Raw genomic sequence first — 18,571 nt, forward strand, 5'->3', positions numbered from 1 at the left:
TTTCAAAATTCTATTATCTAGGGTAAATGCCATGTAAATATTAGCTATTTTTGATATTAATGTTTAATACATTGCTGCTTATTATATATTTATATATAAGTAGCTAAAATCATAGCAAAAAAAGCCTCCTTTTTCTTTCTCTTCAGTATATCTGAGTTGGGAATATAGGATAAAGAGGTGGGGAATTGAGGAAGAAATAGGATAAAGTACCTTTGGTGCCTGAGGGTAGAAGAGAGTCCAAGCAGATATGATATAGCTATGTAGTATTTATCTGCAAGAGGAAGTCATGAGCAACAGAGCTGAGGCTGTTGGCCTTTTTCCACTCCAAGGACAACCAGATTCCTACCGAAGCTCCAGAATGTGTCCAAAGGGCACACCCTTGGATGGAATATATGAGTGACAAAGCAGCCACACCACAAATGAGTGAAGTTCCCTTAAGTCCACAGACGTGGAACTAAGAAGGGAGCCCTAACTCACTTCAACCTTTAAAGCTATAGAAGCTTCTGTCTATTGTCAGAGCCACCACTCCATTCTTCAAAAAAAATCTGTTGCATCAGTCTTTTGGCCTTAATCCCTATCCTGCCTCGAAATTTTCTCACCACTACTTCAGACCTAGGAACTGTGATTCTCTTAAAGACTGCTTTGCAACCTGGTTTCATGTTTGCAGAGCCATCTGTAACCCAGCCCAAAATTTCTCGTGACCAAATCAAGCAATGTTGAGACTGTCAGCCCTCCTCTGGCTCCACTGGTGGGCAGGGACAGTAGTTTGATCAGGACTACAACTCATTTAGCTGTAATTCATAGTCCCCTGTTGTCTTCACAATTGATGAACAAGCTCAGGAGTTCTTTTATATTTCCAAGGTCTATAGTTTCTTACACATACATCAGAGAAGCTAAAGTGATTCAGTCACCCTTTGAGCATAGATGAATATGGCAGTGGGTATTCAATTTCAGAGATAAATTACCCCAGTGAGAATTGTTTTCTTTCTCAGGTGCTACTGTTTTCAGCCATGTATCCTAACAGCACAAGCTGATGTATTAATCTCCAAATATTGTAGGTATTTTCTCACAGCAGTCTGATAGTGATAACATTTCTCTCAACTAGAGCAGAAATTCTGAGTGCTTCTGCAGAATACGTAACTGAGCATAGTGAAACTTAAAGTGCAACAATGGCTTTATTTCAGACTTCTTGTGACTTACTTTTTGCCTTTAAGGTATGCTCAAAATACTTGAGGTGGGTAGGCATGAGCTATAGCAGTGCTTCTGAGAGCATGTTCGCAAAACACCACTATACAAGATACTCTGTGCATACACACAAGTTGCCCAATAACTTTAGCGTCACCCTGTTACATTAGCATATTAAAAATTCCTAGAAAAACTTCATTAAAGAAATCTGGTTGATTTTGTTTAATTTAGATTTCCCAAACACATTCAACCATGGAACCTACTATATCCATCAGAACAAGTTTTCTGCAAAACAAGTCGTCTATAGTGTATATCTATATTCCAATGTAAAACAAAAATTAGCCACTGTTAATGCTTTGTCTTGGATTTTAGCTATTTAAGCCATATTGATACAATGGGTTCTGTTACGGCCGGGTAAAGGAAGCTGTTCTTCAATTACTCTGTGGTTTTTGCTCTTTAAAACCCTGGGAGTAGGAGTAGATCAAGCAGTAAAGGTATGGAGGGCATAAATCAGACAGTGAAATATAAATAGTTGGAACATCAATTCTTGGCCAGTTCTACTTGATAGATTAAAAGCTACAAGTTTTTGTGCTTACTGCTGATCAAAGTCAAGGATTTATGGTAACAGAAAGAGTATGAAGTCATACGTTGTAATTTTCCAAGTCGATAATTATAACCACTACACTGCAGTACTTCAGTACCCATTTGTTGATTATTAGGCTTAATTCAGATTTGTTTTCAATTTGTATCACAACAGGAATATTAGTTATTAGTGCTTATGAGTTAATAAAATACCGAACACAGTTGGCTTGAAAAGTTTCATCTGGTCCATTTGCTGCATAATAGAAAAGGGAAATGTGGTAGTAGTACTGCCAACTCAGGTTTCTATGGAGCCCTGTGTTTTGTTTATTGTCTCCACCAATGTACTTGAACTCTCATTGATGTAAGTAAATGTTTTGTAACTGGAAGGTTAAAACTAGACACACGAATATCAGTTTGTAGGTTGATATAAGCAGAGTGCAACCAATTAGCATGACAAACACTCATCACCCAATCAAGTGATGTTGAGACTGCCAGCCCTCCTCTGGCTCCACTGGTGGACAGGGACAGTAGTTTGATCAGGATTATCACTCATAAAAAGCGATTCCTTTTATATTGTATTTTTTATCAGAAATCTATTCTTATACATTAATATATCTTCTTCTCTGTTTTAGGTTTGTTGAAAAAACTAACTACTCTGAAAGTAGATGACAATCAACTTACAATCCTACCCAATACAATCGGAAAGTAAGTGACAAAGTTTCATACTAGTCAGTCTCTCTAAAGCCAGAAACAAAAGAATATATTGAGTTTTCTACTTTCACACATTTTCTGCTAGAGATATCAATAATTTTGCTCATATGTAAACTCATTTTAGACCACATTTTATTTAGTTATATATTTGTATATAATTTATCTTAATTTAGTTTTATATTTAGACACTGCATTGACACCCAACTATATATTGATAATATCATAAGAAATACTTAACCATCACTCTTTCATAAGCAAAGTGATTACCCAGACCTTCAATTATACCATTGCCTGTAATTTTCCAGATACTATTAATTTGATGTTTTTGACTGAGTAGCAGCTCTAAATACACTTATGTCTTACAAAATCAAATCAACTTTTATAAGATCTGCATTATGTATATGTTACCATTACACTGTTAGTAAAATTTGATATTTGTGGAAACTTAATGTATTTTTAGACTTTAAGGAGATAAGCATCTGTTTTAGCTTGCATTTTAAAAAGCTGCAAGGTGAAAGGTCATCATTACCTTTTAAGGACAAAATATATTCCATGTGTTTGATAGGGATTTATTTCTAATTTTATGTTGCCATTAATGTTTGATTTACAGTTCTTTAAGAAACATGTATGTTATTATCAGTGTTACACTGAAGTTCTTTTGTTTGCAACTTGTGTAAAGTGAGAAATCAATAAGCTGTCTTTATTCTAACATTTTGTAAGGCCATTTTACAGGAATCTTGCCCTACATTTCATGTGAAGAATTATATAAATCCATAACTTAACAGATTTGGGTGTACTTGGGGTGGTGGGGAGAAAGCCTAGGTTTTTTTTAAAAAAAACAGATTTATTAGCTATAATTGATGTACAATAAACTGCATATATTTAAAGTCTACAATTTGATGTTTTGACATTCATATAAAGCCATGAAGGGAAGTGTTAAAGAAATGGACTATATGACTATATTTTATTACAATAAAAAAAGGCAGAATAAAAAAACAGTAGGAAGTATATGCGAAATCTCTACCTTCTGCTCAGTTTTGCTGTGAACCTAAAACGGCTATAAAAATAAAGTCTATTTTAAAAAGAGGAAGAATGACTGACAAACTGTGGTTACTCAGACTTGAGTATTTGGCAGACATTTTGTCAAAAATGAACAAAGTGAGCTTGTCACTTCAAGGAAAACAACTGACAGAATTTGTTGCCAACAGTGAAATTTGAGCTATCAAGTAAAAATTAGAATTTTGGAAAATTTGTATCTGCCACTGTGAGTTTGACAGCTTCCCAATATTTAAAACCTTTTCTGATAAGACTGGTGTGATATCACTGGTGTAATAATGAATGTGATTTGTTGATATTGCAATATGAAATGTGTCAACATTTGGAAAATCTGTTCAACTCAGTGAAGCAACACTTTCCAAATGACCAATGCATGAGCTACAAAATCACACATGAGAAATAGACCCATTCAAAGTGCAAAAGATTAGTTGATTTTAATGTATTGGTATGAAAAGTAAGAAAAATTCATTGATGTATTTCAGATTCTACATTGCAATTACTGTATCCCCTAAAAAGACTGCCATTTGTTGAGTTTGGGTGTAGTATCAAAGAATAATCACAATTATCCAAAAAGACCATGAAAATACTTTTCCCTTTTCCAACTACCTATCTGTGTGAGTTTGGACTTTTTTATATATAACTTAATCAAAACAATATACCACAATAAATTGAATACAAAGCAGATATGAGAATCCAGTTGCCTTCTATTAAGCTAAACATTGAAGAGATTCACAAAAATAAAAATGTCACTCTTCTCACTAAAGTTTTTTGTTTTGGAAAGTATACTTACTTTTATAAAAATGTGTTACCTACATTAACATGTCATGGGTTTATTATTGTTATTTAAGAATGAATAATAAATAACTATTTTTAAATGCCTCTTTTAATTTATAATATTATAGATACCAATAGGTATAAGCCATATTTTAAAAAATACTTTAAGATTACCAATGATTTTAAAGAGTGTAAAGAGGTCCTAAAATGAAAAAGTTTGAAGATTTCAGTTCTATAATACATCATGTCTTGGATGGTAAAATTGTGACAGCCATTGTCTAACATGTTCTCACTTCAAGGTAGCACTTGTGGCAAAAATAAACTAAATTTCTAAAATTTTATAGTATACCTTAATAAACAATCTGTATGAAGTAAAAATAATAATAATGATATAATGGCTTTGCTTTCTTTAGGGAATTCAGAACTGATAGATCAGAGATTTAGCTCAAGGCTAGAGATAAAATTTGATTAGAATCCTATTTAATGGCACACCAGATCACATGCAGAAAGTGTTCTGTAAGTAGTGAAATAGTCTTTATTTTATTATGAGACATTCTACCTAGAATCTGTGCACCAAAATGTTCAGATCAGCTGCAGTGACCAAAAATATTCTTATTCTGCACATCGAATGTTTCAATAGGTTAGACTTATCTTTGGTAATTTTTAATAGTCCAACTAGTAAAAATTGCTGAAAGAATTCATTTTTCAACATCTTTCACAGTTGAAATGGATTCCATGACTTTTGTGCCACATGACTTGTAAAATTGGTTTTTTTTTTTGTTGAAAAGTCTTAAGTTGTGCCTAAGAGTTCCAGCCACTCTAATAATTGAATGTGCAATGAAAATAGTAACAAACAACTTTTTGTGTGTGCTCATATTGTGCCAGATACCATGTTTGGTGCTTTACATGTATTCTTATTTAAAGGCCCCATCAACACTATTCAATGTGTATTATTATCTCCCCATCAACAGATGCAGAAACAGAGGCTGAGAGAAGTTATCAGATTTCAAAGCTAAGCTGCTAATTGACCTATGTTGCTTCTGTTTTTTTAATTTTATTTATTTATTTATTTATTATGCAGCAGGTTCTTATTAGTTATCTATTTTATACATATTAGTGTACACATGTCAATCTCAATCTCCCAATTCATCCCACCACCACCACGCCCCATCCCCGCTTTCCCCCCTTGGTGTCCATACATTTGTTCTCTACATCTGCGTCTCTATTTCTGCCTTGCAAACTGGTTCATGTGTACCATTTTTCTAGATTCCAGATATATGCATTAATATATGGTAGTTGATTTTCTCTTTCTGACTTACTTCACTGTGTATGACAGTCTCTATGTCCATCCACGTCTCTACAAATGACCCAATTTCATTCCTTTTTATGGCTGAATAATGTTCCATTGTATATATGTACCATATCTTCTTTATCCATTCATCTGTCGATGGGCATTTAGGTTACTTCCATGACCTGGCTATTGTAAATAGTGCTGCAATGAACACTGGGGTGCATGTGTCTTTTTGAATTATGGTTTTCTCAGGGTATATGCCCAGTAGTGGGATTGTTGGGTCCTATGATGCTTCTTAATATGTGTTATAGTTGAGTCACACATTTTGTAATATTAGGTCATTTAAGAGCCCCATTGCTCTAAAGGCAAAAGATCTCCCATAGGAAGAGGAACCATACGCTAAACCTACTCTCTCTTAGCTTCGTAGCTTTGGAGAAAGGCAATAAAATCTCAAAAATTGGAATGGATATTTTAAAAAGTCATTCCATCATAGAGTATGGTCAATGAGAAAGACTACTGACTAGAATCAGAGAGTCTAAGTAACTATGCAAAGCTGGGTAAATGCCTTCTTTCCTATGGGCCTCAAACTCCTGAGGAATAATGCAAGGAGCACTGGCTTTGGAATCAGATAGCAGGGGTGTGAACCCTGGCTACGCCACTTACTGTGTGAACTTGGACAAATTACTTAAACTCTCAGTGGTTTAGTTTCTTCATTTGTAATTTCCACCTATGTCTAAAATTCTAATTCTTTGATCCAGATGTTTAGTTTATATGATATCAATACCCTAGATGGTAAATTCCAGTAGTCTACTTACTAGACTGCTATAATAACAAGAAAATAAGCATTCTAGGTATCTGAATGCTAAAAACTGCGCTTCCCTCTATTCCCTAAGCATGGAAGGATACACAAGAAACTGGAAATGTACATGGCTTTGGGGAGGAGAATTTGGGGGCTGGGCAATAGAGTAAATAGGGAGACTTGCTTTTATTGTATACCTTTTGTACTTTTTGAATTTTGTATCATGTAATGTTATTCTTGTCAAAAAATTAAAAACAAAGTGTGTGTGCACACGCACACACACACACCCTGCATTGGATAAAACCCAAATTTCTTCACACTAATATTCAATTTTTTCCATATTCTAGTCTAGACTGGTGGTTCTCAACATGTGGTCCCCTGATCAGCAGCATCAGCTTCAACTGGGAACATGTTGAAGTGCAAATTCTCAGAGACAATCCCAGGTTTACTGAATCAGAAACTCTGGGCATTGGACCAGCAATCTGTGTATTAACAAACCCTTCCAGGGATTCTGACGCATGCTAAAGTTTAAGAGCCACTAACTGGATTCAGCTTACTTATACACCTATCAGATAACTGTCTTCTCAAACCCTATTCCATTGTGCCTGCATCAGAATTACCTGAGATGCTGGTTTATTTATTTATTTATTTTTGCGGTACTAGGGTCTCTCACTGTTGTGGCCTCTCCCGTTGCGGAGCACAGGCTCTGGACGTGCAGGCTCAGCGGCCATGGCTCATGGGTCCAGCCGCTCCGTGGCATGTGGGATCTTCCCGGACTGGGGCACGAACCCGTGTCCCCTGCATCGGCAGGCGGACTCTCAACCACTGCGCCACCAGGGAAGCCCGAGATGCTGGTTTAAAACGAAGCTCCCTGAGAGAAGTTTACCACAGCAGTTGGTTGCTTTGGCTTTGGAGCCAGACCTTCTGGCTCTTCGATGTGCTATTGGGTAGATCCTTAGATTCCTCCTCAGTAAAATGGAAATCATAGTAATAATGCCTACCTCATAAGAATGTTGTGAGGATTAAATATGTTAATACATGGAAAGTGCTCACACATTTAATAAATGTTTTATAAAAATGAAGTCCAATAAGGTAAAGAGTTATTGACTTAAATCAGATTGGGGGTATTTGGAGTCAAAAATATGCTTACTTGTTTTTACAACTTAATTCTTTTCCCTCTGTCTACCCAGACCACTGCAGCTTCCTCCTTTAAATTAAAAGCTCAGTACACCTACTAACTAAACCAGCATTTCCTAAGTTATATTCCTCAAAATAATCATTACTTGAGATTTTAATAGGTATGACATAAAGATAAGTTTCGTGGACAGATAAGTTTTGTGAACTCTTTATACAAGTTAGGGAACACTCTAGCGTGATATTTTTCCATTTCTTATATGTCTCTTATTTATCTTTTTTTTAACATCTTTATTGGAGTATAATTGCTTTACAATGTTGTGTTAGTTTCTGCTGTACAACAAATTGAATCAGCTATACATATACATATATGCCCATATCCCCTCCCTCTTGCATCTCCCTCCTACTCTCCCTATCCCACCCCTCTAGGTGGTCACAAAGCACTGAGCTGATCTCCCCGTGCTATGTGGCTGCTTCCCACTAGCTATCTATTTTACGTTTCATAGTGTATATATGTCCATGCCACTCTCTCACTTCGTCCCAGCTTACCCTTCCCCCTCCCTGTGTCCTCAAGTCCATTCTCTACGTCTGTGTCTTTATTCCTGTCCTGCCCCTAGGTTGTTCAGAACCATTTATTTTATTTTATTTTTTAGATTCCATATATGTGTGTTAGCATACGGTATTTGTTTTTCTCTTTCTGACTTACTTCATTCTGTATGATAAACTCTAGTCCATCCACCTCACTACAAATAACTCAATTTCGTTTCTTTTTATGGCTTAGTAATATTCCATTGTATGTATGTGCCACATCTTCTTTATCCATTCATCTGTCAATGGGCACTTAGGTTGTCTCCATCTCCGGGCTATCATAAATAGAGCTGCAATGAACATTTTGGTACATGACTCTTTTTGAATTATGGTTTTCTCAGGGTATATGCCCAGTAGTGGGATTGCTGGGTCATATGGCAGTTCTATTTGTAGTTTTTTAAGGAATCTCCATACTATTCTCCATAGTGGCTGTATCAATTTACATTCCCACCAATAAGTCTCTTATTTATCTTTTGTATCATCATTTACCTTTAAATTATAATGTCATGCCCTCCCAACTAGTATATGGGCTCCTTAAAGGTTGGTATCTTGAACATGTTTAATCTCTTCATCGTACCTAGGCAGTATGGCACAGGGGAATATTGGCAAGCCTTGGAACTAGACTGGCTTCTCCACTCATTAACTAATTGACCTTGGACACATCATTTCACATCTCAGAGCTGTAGTTTTCTCATCTGTAAAATGGAAATAATAATACATCTCTGAGTTTATTGTGAGACTTAGTGTTAGATAGCCTTCAATAAATTATAATAGTCATCAATAATAATAAGCAAAAAACCATTTATTTATTGATCCTTGCTTATATTCATCTGTGTAAGGATTAGTAATATAAAATGAATGAAAGATCCAGTTCTTAACAAGAAAAATGTTTTATACTTATTTACAAATATAATAATAATGTATTGTCTTATTCTGTTCAGGCTGCCATAACAAAGTAGCATAGACTGGGTGACTAAAACAGCAGAAGTTTATTTCTCAGAGTTCTAGAAGCTGGGAAGTCCAAGATCAATGTGCTAGTAAGGTAGCATACATTGAATTCTCACTGATACTCTACATATCAGGCATTATCAACCAATTTTATAGATTAAAAAACAGGGATTAATAAGTAGATAAAGTTCACTCAGATATTAAGTGGCCACACTAGAATTGGAACCCAAGCCTGTCTGAACATTTTCCATGGAATTACATTACTTCTGTTAAGAGTTAAAAGTGAACTAAGAAAATGAAGCCCAAAGTCATTTATTTTTATGTTTATTGGCATCTACATTAATAGAATATTTAATGGTATCTAATGGTTTCTAATGGTCATAAATGATGTTAAAGTTTAATCATAGATTATCTATGTAGTATATTCACAATCCCTCTTCCCCATTAGCTAGGTAATTGAGGGTTAATGATACAGTAATATGTTCTCATCCAAGACTGATTCATGGAGACCAAACTAAAGTAGAGAAAAATGTGGAGAATGTTTTTAGAAAATTAAGTCAATATTGTTGCTGTTGTTTAATGTCAAGCATTACTACCTTGAGTAGTGTTGCTTGTACTGATATGTGATCTAAGGTAAAACCTTACCGAACACAACTCTTATAATATTTATACATGAATTTTAGCCATCATTGACATATCTTGTGTGTGTGTGTGTGTGTGTGTGTGTGTGTGTATGTGTTTAATATCTTTATTGGAGTATAATTCCTTTACAGTTTTGTGTTAGTTTCTGCTGTATAACAAATTGAATCAGCTATACGTATACATATATATCACCATATCCCCACCCTCTTGCGTCTCCCTCCCACCCTCCATACCCCACCCCTCTAGGTGTTCACAAAGCACGGAGCTGATCTCCCTGTGCTATGCAGCTGCTTCCCACTAGCTATCTATTTTACATTTGGTAGTGTATATATGTCCATGCCACTCTCTCACATCGTCCCAGCTTACCCTGCCCCCTCCCTGTGTCCTCAAGCCCATTCTCTATGTCTGCATCTTTATTCCTGTACTGCCCCTGGGTTATTCAGAACCATTTTTTTTTTTTTTTAGATTCCATATATGTGTGTTAGCATACGGTATTTGTTTTTCTCTTTCTGACTTACTTCATTCTGTATGATAGAATCTAGGTCCATCCACTTTACTACAAATAACTCAATTTCATTTCTTTTTATGGCTGAGTAATATTCCATTGTATATGTATGCCACATCTTCTTTATCCATTCATCTGTCAATGGACACTTAGGTTGCTTCCATGTCCTGGCTATTGTAAATAGTGCTGCAATGAACATTGTGGTACATGTGTCTTTTTGAATTATGGTTTTCTCTGGGTATACACCCAGGAGTGGGATTGCTGTGTCATATGGTAGTTCTAATTTTAAGTTTTTAAAGGAACCTCCATACTGTTCTCCATAATTGCTGTATCAATTTACATTCCCACCAACAGTGCAAGAGGGTTCCCTTTTCTCCACACCCTCTCCAGCATTTATTGTTTGTAGATTTTTTGATGACGGCTATTCTGAGTGGTGTGAAGTGATACCTCATTGTAGTTTTGATTTGCATTTCTCTAATGATTAGTGATGTTGAGCATCCTTTCATGTGTTTGTTGGCAATCTGTATATCTTCTTTGGAGAAATGTCGATTTAGGTCTTCCACCCATTTTTGGATTGGGTTGTTTGGTTTTTTGATATTGAGTTGCATGAGCTGCTTGTATATTTTGGAGATTAATCCTTTGTCAGTTGCTTCGCTTGCAAATATTTTCTCCCATTCTGAAGGTGGTCTTTTCATCTTGTTTATGGTTTCCTTTGCTGTGCAAAAGCTTTGAAGTTTCATTAGGTCCCATTTGTTTATTTTTGGGTTTTTTTTCCATTTCTCTAGGAGGTGGGTCAAAAAGGATCTTGCTGTGATTTGTGTCATAGAGTGTTCTGCCTATGTTTTCCTCTAAGAGTTTGATAGTGTCTGGCCTTACATTTAGGTCTTTAATCAATTTTGAGTTTATTTTTGTGTATGGTATTAGGGAGTGTTCTAATTTCATTCTTTTACCTGTAGCTGTCCAGTTTTCCCAGCACCACTTATTGAAGAGGGTGTCTTTCCTCCATTGTATATTCTTGCCTCCTTTATCAAAGACAAGGTGACCATATGTGCATGTGTTTATCTCTGGGCTTTCTATCCTGTTCCATTGATCTATATTTCTGTTTTTGTGCCAGTACCATACTGTCTTGATTACTGTAGCTTTGTAGTATAGTCTGAAGTCCAGGAGCTTGATTCCTCCAGCTCTGTTTTTCTTTCTCAAGATTGCTTTGGCTATTTGGGGTCTTTTGTCTTTCCATACAAATTGAGAATTTTTTTTTTTCTAGTTCTGTGAAAAATGCCATTGGTAGTTTGATAGGGATTTCATTGATTCTGTAGATTGCTTTGGATAGTATAGTCATTTTCACAATGTTGAATCTTCCAATCCAAGAACATGGTATATCTCTCCATCTGTGTGTGTGTGTGTGTTTTAATGTTACTCTTGCCATATTTGCAAGTACTTTATTTAAAAATGTGTGGTCCCAGGACCAGGAGCTTCTACATCACCCACTAGCTTGTTTCAAATGCAGAATCTGGGCCCAACCCCAAATCACTGAATCTGAATCTGCATTTTAGCGAGTTCTGCTGGTGATTCATATGCACGCTAAAGTTTGGGAAGCACTGCTTTGAAGTACTTTATACTTCCTTTGCAGCTAGTTTTCACTTTTAATGTGTACTATTATAGACTATAGAGAAAACTTCTAAAAACAGTAGCTTTTGGTCTATCCTTTTTTTTGTACAAAGGGTAATGTGCTTTCATATGTACAGCAGGATGATTCCATATTTGTATGTATTGAAAAATGATCACCACAATAAATCTAGTTAACATTTTTCACCATACATAGTTACCTTTTTCTTGTTATGAGAACTTTTAAGATCTACTCTCTTAGCAACTTTCAAGTACAGTATTGTTAACTATACGATGCTGTACATTACATCCCCATGACTTATTTATTTTATAAAGGGGAGTTGATCCCTTTTAGTCACCTTCACCCATTTTTTTCTACCCCTTATCCCCTACTCCTGGCAACCACCAAACTGTTCACTGTATATATGAGCTTGGTTGTGGGGTTTTTTTTTACTTTTTTGTATTTTTGTTTTTAGATTCCACATATAAGTGAAATTGTGTGGTGTTTGTCTTTCTCTGTCAGATTTATTTCACTTATTTTGGTCTATCTTTTGAATGCCAGTGATAATTTGAGTAAATGTGGTACAACTGTATTCATATAGGATCCTGTATTAAAATACCTTAGGTGATTTATAACAAGATAACCATCAATAAAGTCAGTTGGAATGTTAGATTTTGAGTTTGAATCCTTTGAATTCAGAGATCATTGAAGAATGTGTGTTTTGCACATAATAGATTTTCTTTGTAACCCAAAACTGTAAAATACTTTCAGGCTATAAATTATTAATTCAGTATAGCCCATGATGCAGTAAAAATGTTGTCTTTTTATTGTAGGAAGTCCTCACTTTGCACAGTAGTGGGGACTATGAAAACAACCATGCACACTGAAACTATGCAAAATAGTCTTAAGAATCAATGGAGGAAATTATGATTGTTCTGACAAAAGATCTTTAAACCTTTTCAAACATTAAATACTGTTGCTGTTGGTTATAAATGTATAGAGAAATGGAAAAATAATAAATCAACATGGATTTAATACACAGTCATTGTAAACATTAGGAACATCAAGAATTAAAGTGTTTTTTTTTTAAAAAAAAGCTTATCAAAATTAGTTTGAACAGTGCTTGCCTTCTTTTCATTGTGTAAGTTGTAATTCAGAGTGAACATCTTTTCTATGAGCCAGTGAATTGTCATCCTCCTTTTAAGCTTGGATCAGCTTCCAAACTTTTATCCTTTGTGCTTTCAATATCATGAAATATCTCTGAGAGTTCCTTTAATGTAAAGTTTATTGCCAGGGTCACTTCCTCTGAGACATCTTCATCCTTTCATTACAACCACTTTCCTCATTGATGTCAACAAGTTTTCCTTCACTAAGTTCCTCTGGCAGCAGATCTACAGGCTCTCAAACAGTGGCAGGCAGCATTCCCACAGTCAGCTGTTTCTTCTATAATTCCATGTATGTTCAGTTCAAATCCTGCCAAATTATTTGCACAGTATGCTAAAAGTTTCTGCTACAATGCATGAGTATTACTTGCTGTTATTTCCTGCCATGATGTTTGAATATTTTCAATTGAATGCTTTATGTCATATTTCTTCCAAAACTCAGCTAAAGAAACTGTATGATCTCCAGGTGTAGCATCAATAGCCTCTTCAGAAGTCTGTGTAAGATAACAGGCCTTCAAAGTTGAAATAACTCCTTGGTCCACTGGTTGGATTAATGAAGTTGTTCTTGGTGATAAAAAGCAAATTTTCACATTTTCATCCAAATCTCCAAGAGAAATAAGATGACGAAGAGCATTATCCAACAGGAGTAGTGTTTTAAATGTTAAATTATGGTGCCTATAGTATCTCTCTATAGCCGATTGACAAGAAGGCAACATAACTACAAGACTTACTGTCCGTGTGTGAACTGAATAGTGGATGTGCAGAGGCTGATCACTGACAGACTCAAAAAAGTAATATGACTAGTCACTGATCATGATGTACATCTGTTATTTACACAGCGATTTGTGGACTGAAGTGTTAGCAGCAAAGTTTGTACTTTATGCAGTTACTCACAGTTAATATACTGAGGTAATTGAAATTTGAACCATGTTGTTGGGGGACTAATGTTATTTAAGGAAACCATGATAACTGAAATCTGTGCAAAGTAAGGAGTGCCTTACTATGATTCAAGACTAACTTCAAAAATGTTTTCATAAAAGAAAGAAAAATAAGAAACCTTAATTGTATTATTTAATTGTTTAATTCTTTGACTTCTACCTCTGAGCATACATCTGAAGTTTTACTTTTGTAACATCTTTGTTGGAGTATAATTGCTTTACAATCGTGTGTTAGTTTCTGCTTTATAACAAAGTGAATCAGTTATACATATACATATGTCCCCATATCTCTTCCCTCTTGTGCCTCCCTCCCACCCTCCCTATCCCACCCCTCTAGGTGGTCACAAAGCACCGAGCTGATCTCCCTGTGCTATGCAGCTGCTTCCCACTAGCTATCAGTTTTACATTTGGTAGTGTATATATGTACATGCCACTGTCTCACTAGTTTTTATTTTTAAAACTCACTCGTACTTTCATGACTACTTGCTGAGTACATGACCACAAACCATAGATAGAAACCTCTTTCATTCAATTCTACCAAATTTTCTTAGTGTATTATATGTGTATGACACTGTGCTAGACTTTTTTTAAGAAACAAATAATCTGTTACTGGGTTTTCCACATACATTGATTTCTGCCACCACCAATGCATACATACAGAGTCACACAGCCATGTATGTCTGGTACCCATTGACATGACCACCCCTGAATGTGCGGGTCTCAAAGGATTTAGAAATTAATTTCTCAGGGTTCACTAATAAAAAGAGAAAATATTTCCTGAGTGTGTATTTTATGGCAGGTATTGTGCTAAGTTCTTTACTTACAGTATTTCATGAACTACTCAGAGAAACTGCATGAGGCAGGAATTACTAGTATCGTCACTGCAAATACAAAGAAACTAAGGCCTGTGGAAAAGTAATATGACTTGTCTATGCAAAAGGAAAAGCATTTGCCTAAGAGCTATTATTCACAGCTGAATACTGTGTCTCACCACTTCTGGGTTTTAACCACTTGAAGCTGTTAAGGACCATAAATCATGAGTTACCCTGATCAGGGTCAGACTGAACTTGACTGAATTAGATTCTTCCCTGACCCATGAATGACGGGACTTGATTTACCTACTTGTACACAGACTTGTGAACTTATTCCAATCTCTCCATAATGCAATTTTTTCATCTTTAATGAGCATGATCATCATGACCTCCTGTCACCACCCCCTTTTGGCACTGACTTTTCCCCCCGCAGTGCAGTGCTAAGTGAATTTCTTCTGAGTGTGAACAGGGAGTGTTCCCTTTCCTGGCAGTAAATAAAATCAGCTTTGATTTTTGAGCTCTGATCCTTGTTTTATTTTTTTAATTTTTTATTATTTTATTTTTTTTTTTTTTTGCGGTACGCGGGCCTCTCCCGTTGCAGAGCACAGTCTCCGGACGCGCAGGCTCAGTGGCCATGGCTCACGGGCCCAGCCGCTCCGCGGCATGTGGGATCTTCCTGGACCGGGGCACAAACCCATGTCCCCTGCATCAGCAGGCGGACTCTCAACCACTGCGCCACCAGGGAAGCCCCTTGTTTTATTTTTTGATACCCAAGATAATATGTCTAATAAGTGACAAGACTGGGACACAAATCCATTCTGACTAACTTAAAACCCAAATGCTTAATTTCTGTGTTCACTTGTTAACTAAATTATGGGAATAAATTGCATTCAAGCCAGCTAGTTCCAAGATATAAAAAAGGGAAGTTGATTCTACAATATTACTCCAGCTAATTCTAATTCAGTCTTCCCTTTACAATGGTGAGATCATCATCCTTGAGGGTTCCTTCCTATTACAGTAAAACAATGATATGAATGGTAATAGCAGTGTAATAATATTAACATCAATGACAGCTTAAATATAGCTAGTGCTTACTCTGTGCCAGGCACTCTTTCTTTCCCAGCTATCTCAAGCCAGACAATAAAATGTCTTGTTCCCTTGTGATAGCTTGAAAGTGTACGCATACAATTCCTTTCTGTAGATTTGGGGTAAAGCAGGCTAAGTTTGGAGTGGTGGAGATTGTGGCAAACTGGAGAACTGTGCTCATTTGAAGACAGCAGCCATTACTCTGTTTCCATTATTGTCATGCAAGAATAAAGGCCCAGTATTTGCAGATCTTCTTTTTCAAAAGGCACCAAAAGTCTGGGTCATTATGTAGAGTTTACCACTTTTTAAAATACTATGTAAACCAACCAAAACACATCTGCAGGCTGAAATGAGCCCTGTCCATAGCCTCTGCTACTGATGCACAGGCTGAGAGGCAAGAAAATAGAGTGGAGCCATATTGTCTGCATTTAGTTAGCCTCTTTATGCCTCAATTTCCTTATGTGTAAAATGGATTTAAAATAATAGATATCTGCTAGAGTTATTTTAAAGAAAAGAGTAGTTATTTTTATCTCTAAAATGCTTAGTAAAATACCTAGCATTTAATCAGTGTTTTTGTTGTTAATATTTTGCCCCCCTTATCTTCCCTTTCTTGGACCTGCCCTCTATACCCTTCTACCTGCCCATGCCAGTTATATGCACTCATTCCAAGGATATACATTATGAGCCTCTGACTATATGTGACACCTAAGTTGTATAAAAACAAACAAAATCTTTTGTCATTCTCAATGGCTCATTTAAATGACAGGTGAATTAAGAAAGGAGAAAAATGAACTACATTTATTTCAGCAAATTGAACCACTTATTAAATGGTATTGAACATTTGGTTGAATAGATAAATTAACTTATATAATATTATGTAGTCACTAGCTAAATAATTTGGTTGGTGAATTTGAATATATGGCTTTTCCAAAACTTTTGTGCCACATGACCTTTTAAAATGTCTAACTAATGTATTTAATTTTCAGTTTATCTTTATTAGAAGAATTTGACTGTAGCTGTAATGAACTGGAGTCACTACCTTCTACTATTGGCTACCTTCACAGTCTTCGAACGTTAGCAGTCGATGAGAATTTCCTTCCAGAATTACCCAGAGAAGTGAGGAATAAACTTGTTTCTATTAATTTCTTTTAATGAATCTGTTTGGGGATTAAATCTTAACAGGCTCAGTAGCAGTGTAGCTTACGAGTTGAGCTGTGAATGTATACAGGAATTATTTATTTGTTAATCATTCTTTTTTAAATGGCAAGTTATAAGTTCTTATATTTGACCCAGGAAATACATTTGATTTAAACATTGCTTGCCAAAAATAGTAATAAAATATTATAAATTAGTTCATGCTAAGGAATACAATTTTAACTAATCCAACTTATATATTTTGCTTTTAAAAACAATAAATAAATTTTGAGATAACTATACTTCCAGTTCTAAGTGAAAGTTTTTAATATAAATAAGTTGTTTAAAGTATCATGTTGCATAATTGTTTTAACTTCAGGATCCACCAAAATGGTCCATTAGCATTCATCTCTAAATGGGACTTCCATGTATTCATGTCAAGAAAAAACTGTGAAATATATTTTCAATTTAACATTTTCTATTAAATGCTTTCATAATACAGGAACAATAATTCATATATCATTATTTAGAGGCAAAAGTTATGAATAAAAATACCATTGTAACATTAAAGAAAACTAACTTTTCAAAGGAAATATCAACAATATTTCATTTTTGAGTATATATGATCTATTATAAACATAGCTTATTAGTACTTACTCGGATAGACAAAAACAATGTGATTTATGAAAACAATGAAGCTAACAAGTATTCTAATCACAAAATTAAAAAGAAAATTTTTCCTTCATAATATGTAAAAAAATATGAGATACACAGTCTTAATATCTAAAGGAATATATGTATTATAGACATATTTTAGAGAGTGAGATTATAAAAAATAAAACAATACACATATTGATAGTCTTTAAAGTGATAAAGAAATTTGTAAATTAATTAAATTACTTTATAAATTATAAATGTTAGTATAAAAATAGTTTACACTGTGATTCTTTACTTTTTTTTTCTTTTGTTACCCATAGATTGGAAGCTGTAAGAATGTAACAGTTATGTCTCTACGCTCCAATAAACTGGAATTTCTTCCTGAAGAGATTGGACAGATGCAGAAACTAAGAGTCTTAAATTTGAGTGACAACAGGTATTTCTGCAATATTTCACAATCTCATATTAGTTATTTTCTAAAAGCAAATTATTGTTTCTTATCAATAATTTTGAAATTTTTTTCTGTATCTTATAAAGTATATGGAATGCAAATATTTATATAAGTATGCAAATATCCATTTAGAAAATGGCAGAAGCTAAATGGTTTTTAAACTGATATTTCAAACTTTTATTGTTTGATTATATAGAAACATATATTGTATATTAAACTTATGTAAAATTTATACACCCAAATTTATGTACCAAAACCCTCCCATATGCAGAAAGCATAATATTATGAAAACATGGAAAAATAATTGTAGTGAAAGTCTACAAAATTTATTAATAAAAATATGTCCACAGTTATGTATGTATGCATACATATATGTTTTCATGTATATATTTATGTCTCCAGTAAATTAACTGAGCTATGTATATACTGTCCACACCACCAGAACACTGGTGAGAATATTGCCAAGAAGCTAGTACTCAAAAGTCATGAGGTTTGCACATTATAGTAAA

General features: G+C 34.9%; 1 protein-coding gene across 6 annotated transcripts in view; it reads left to right on the forward strand.

The window, feature by feature from the left end:
- Positions 1-18,571, forward strand: part of LRRC7 (leucine rich repeat containing 7) — a 501,952-nt gene that overhangs the window by 368,078 nt on the left and 115,303 nt on the right. For all 6 annotated transcript variants that reach the window (XM_067726544.1, XM_067726541.1, XM_067726540.1 and 3 more), the window contains 3 exons: positions 2,400-2,472; positions 16,807-16,936; positions 17,932-18,047. In XM_067726544.1, coding sequence (XP_067582645.1) covers positions 2,400-2,472; positions 16,807-16,936; positions 17,932-18,047 — 319 coding nt within the window. The remainder of the gene's footprint in view (positions 1-2,399; positions 2,473-16,806; positions 16,937-17,931; positions 18,048-18,571) is intronic.

This window comes from Pseudorca crassidens, chromosome 2 (assembly GCF_039906515.1).
Source record: "Pseudorca crassidens isolate mPseCra1 chromosome 2, mPseCra1.hap1, whole genome shotgun sequence".
Lineage (NCBI taxonomy): Eukaryota > Metazoa > Chordata > Mammalia > Artiodactyla > Delphinidae > Pseudorca > Pseudorca crassidens.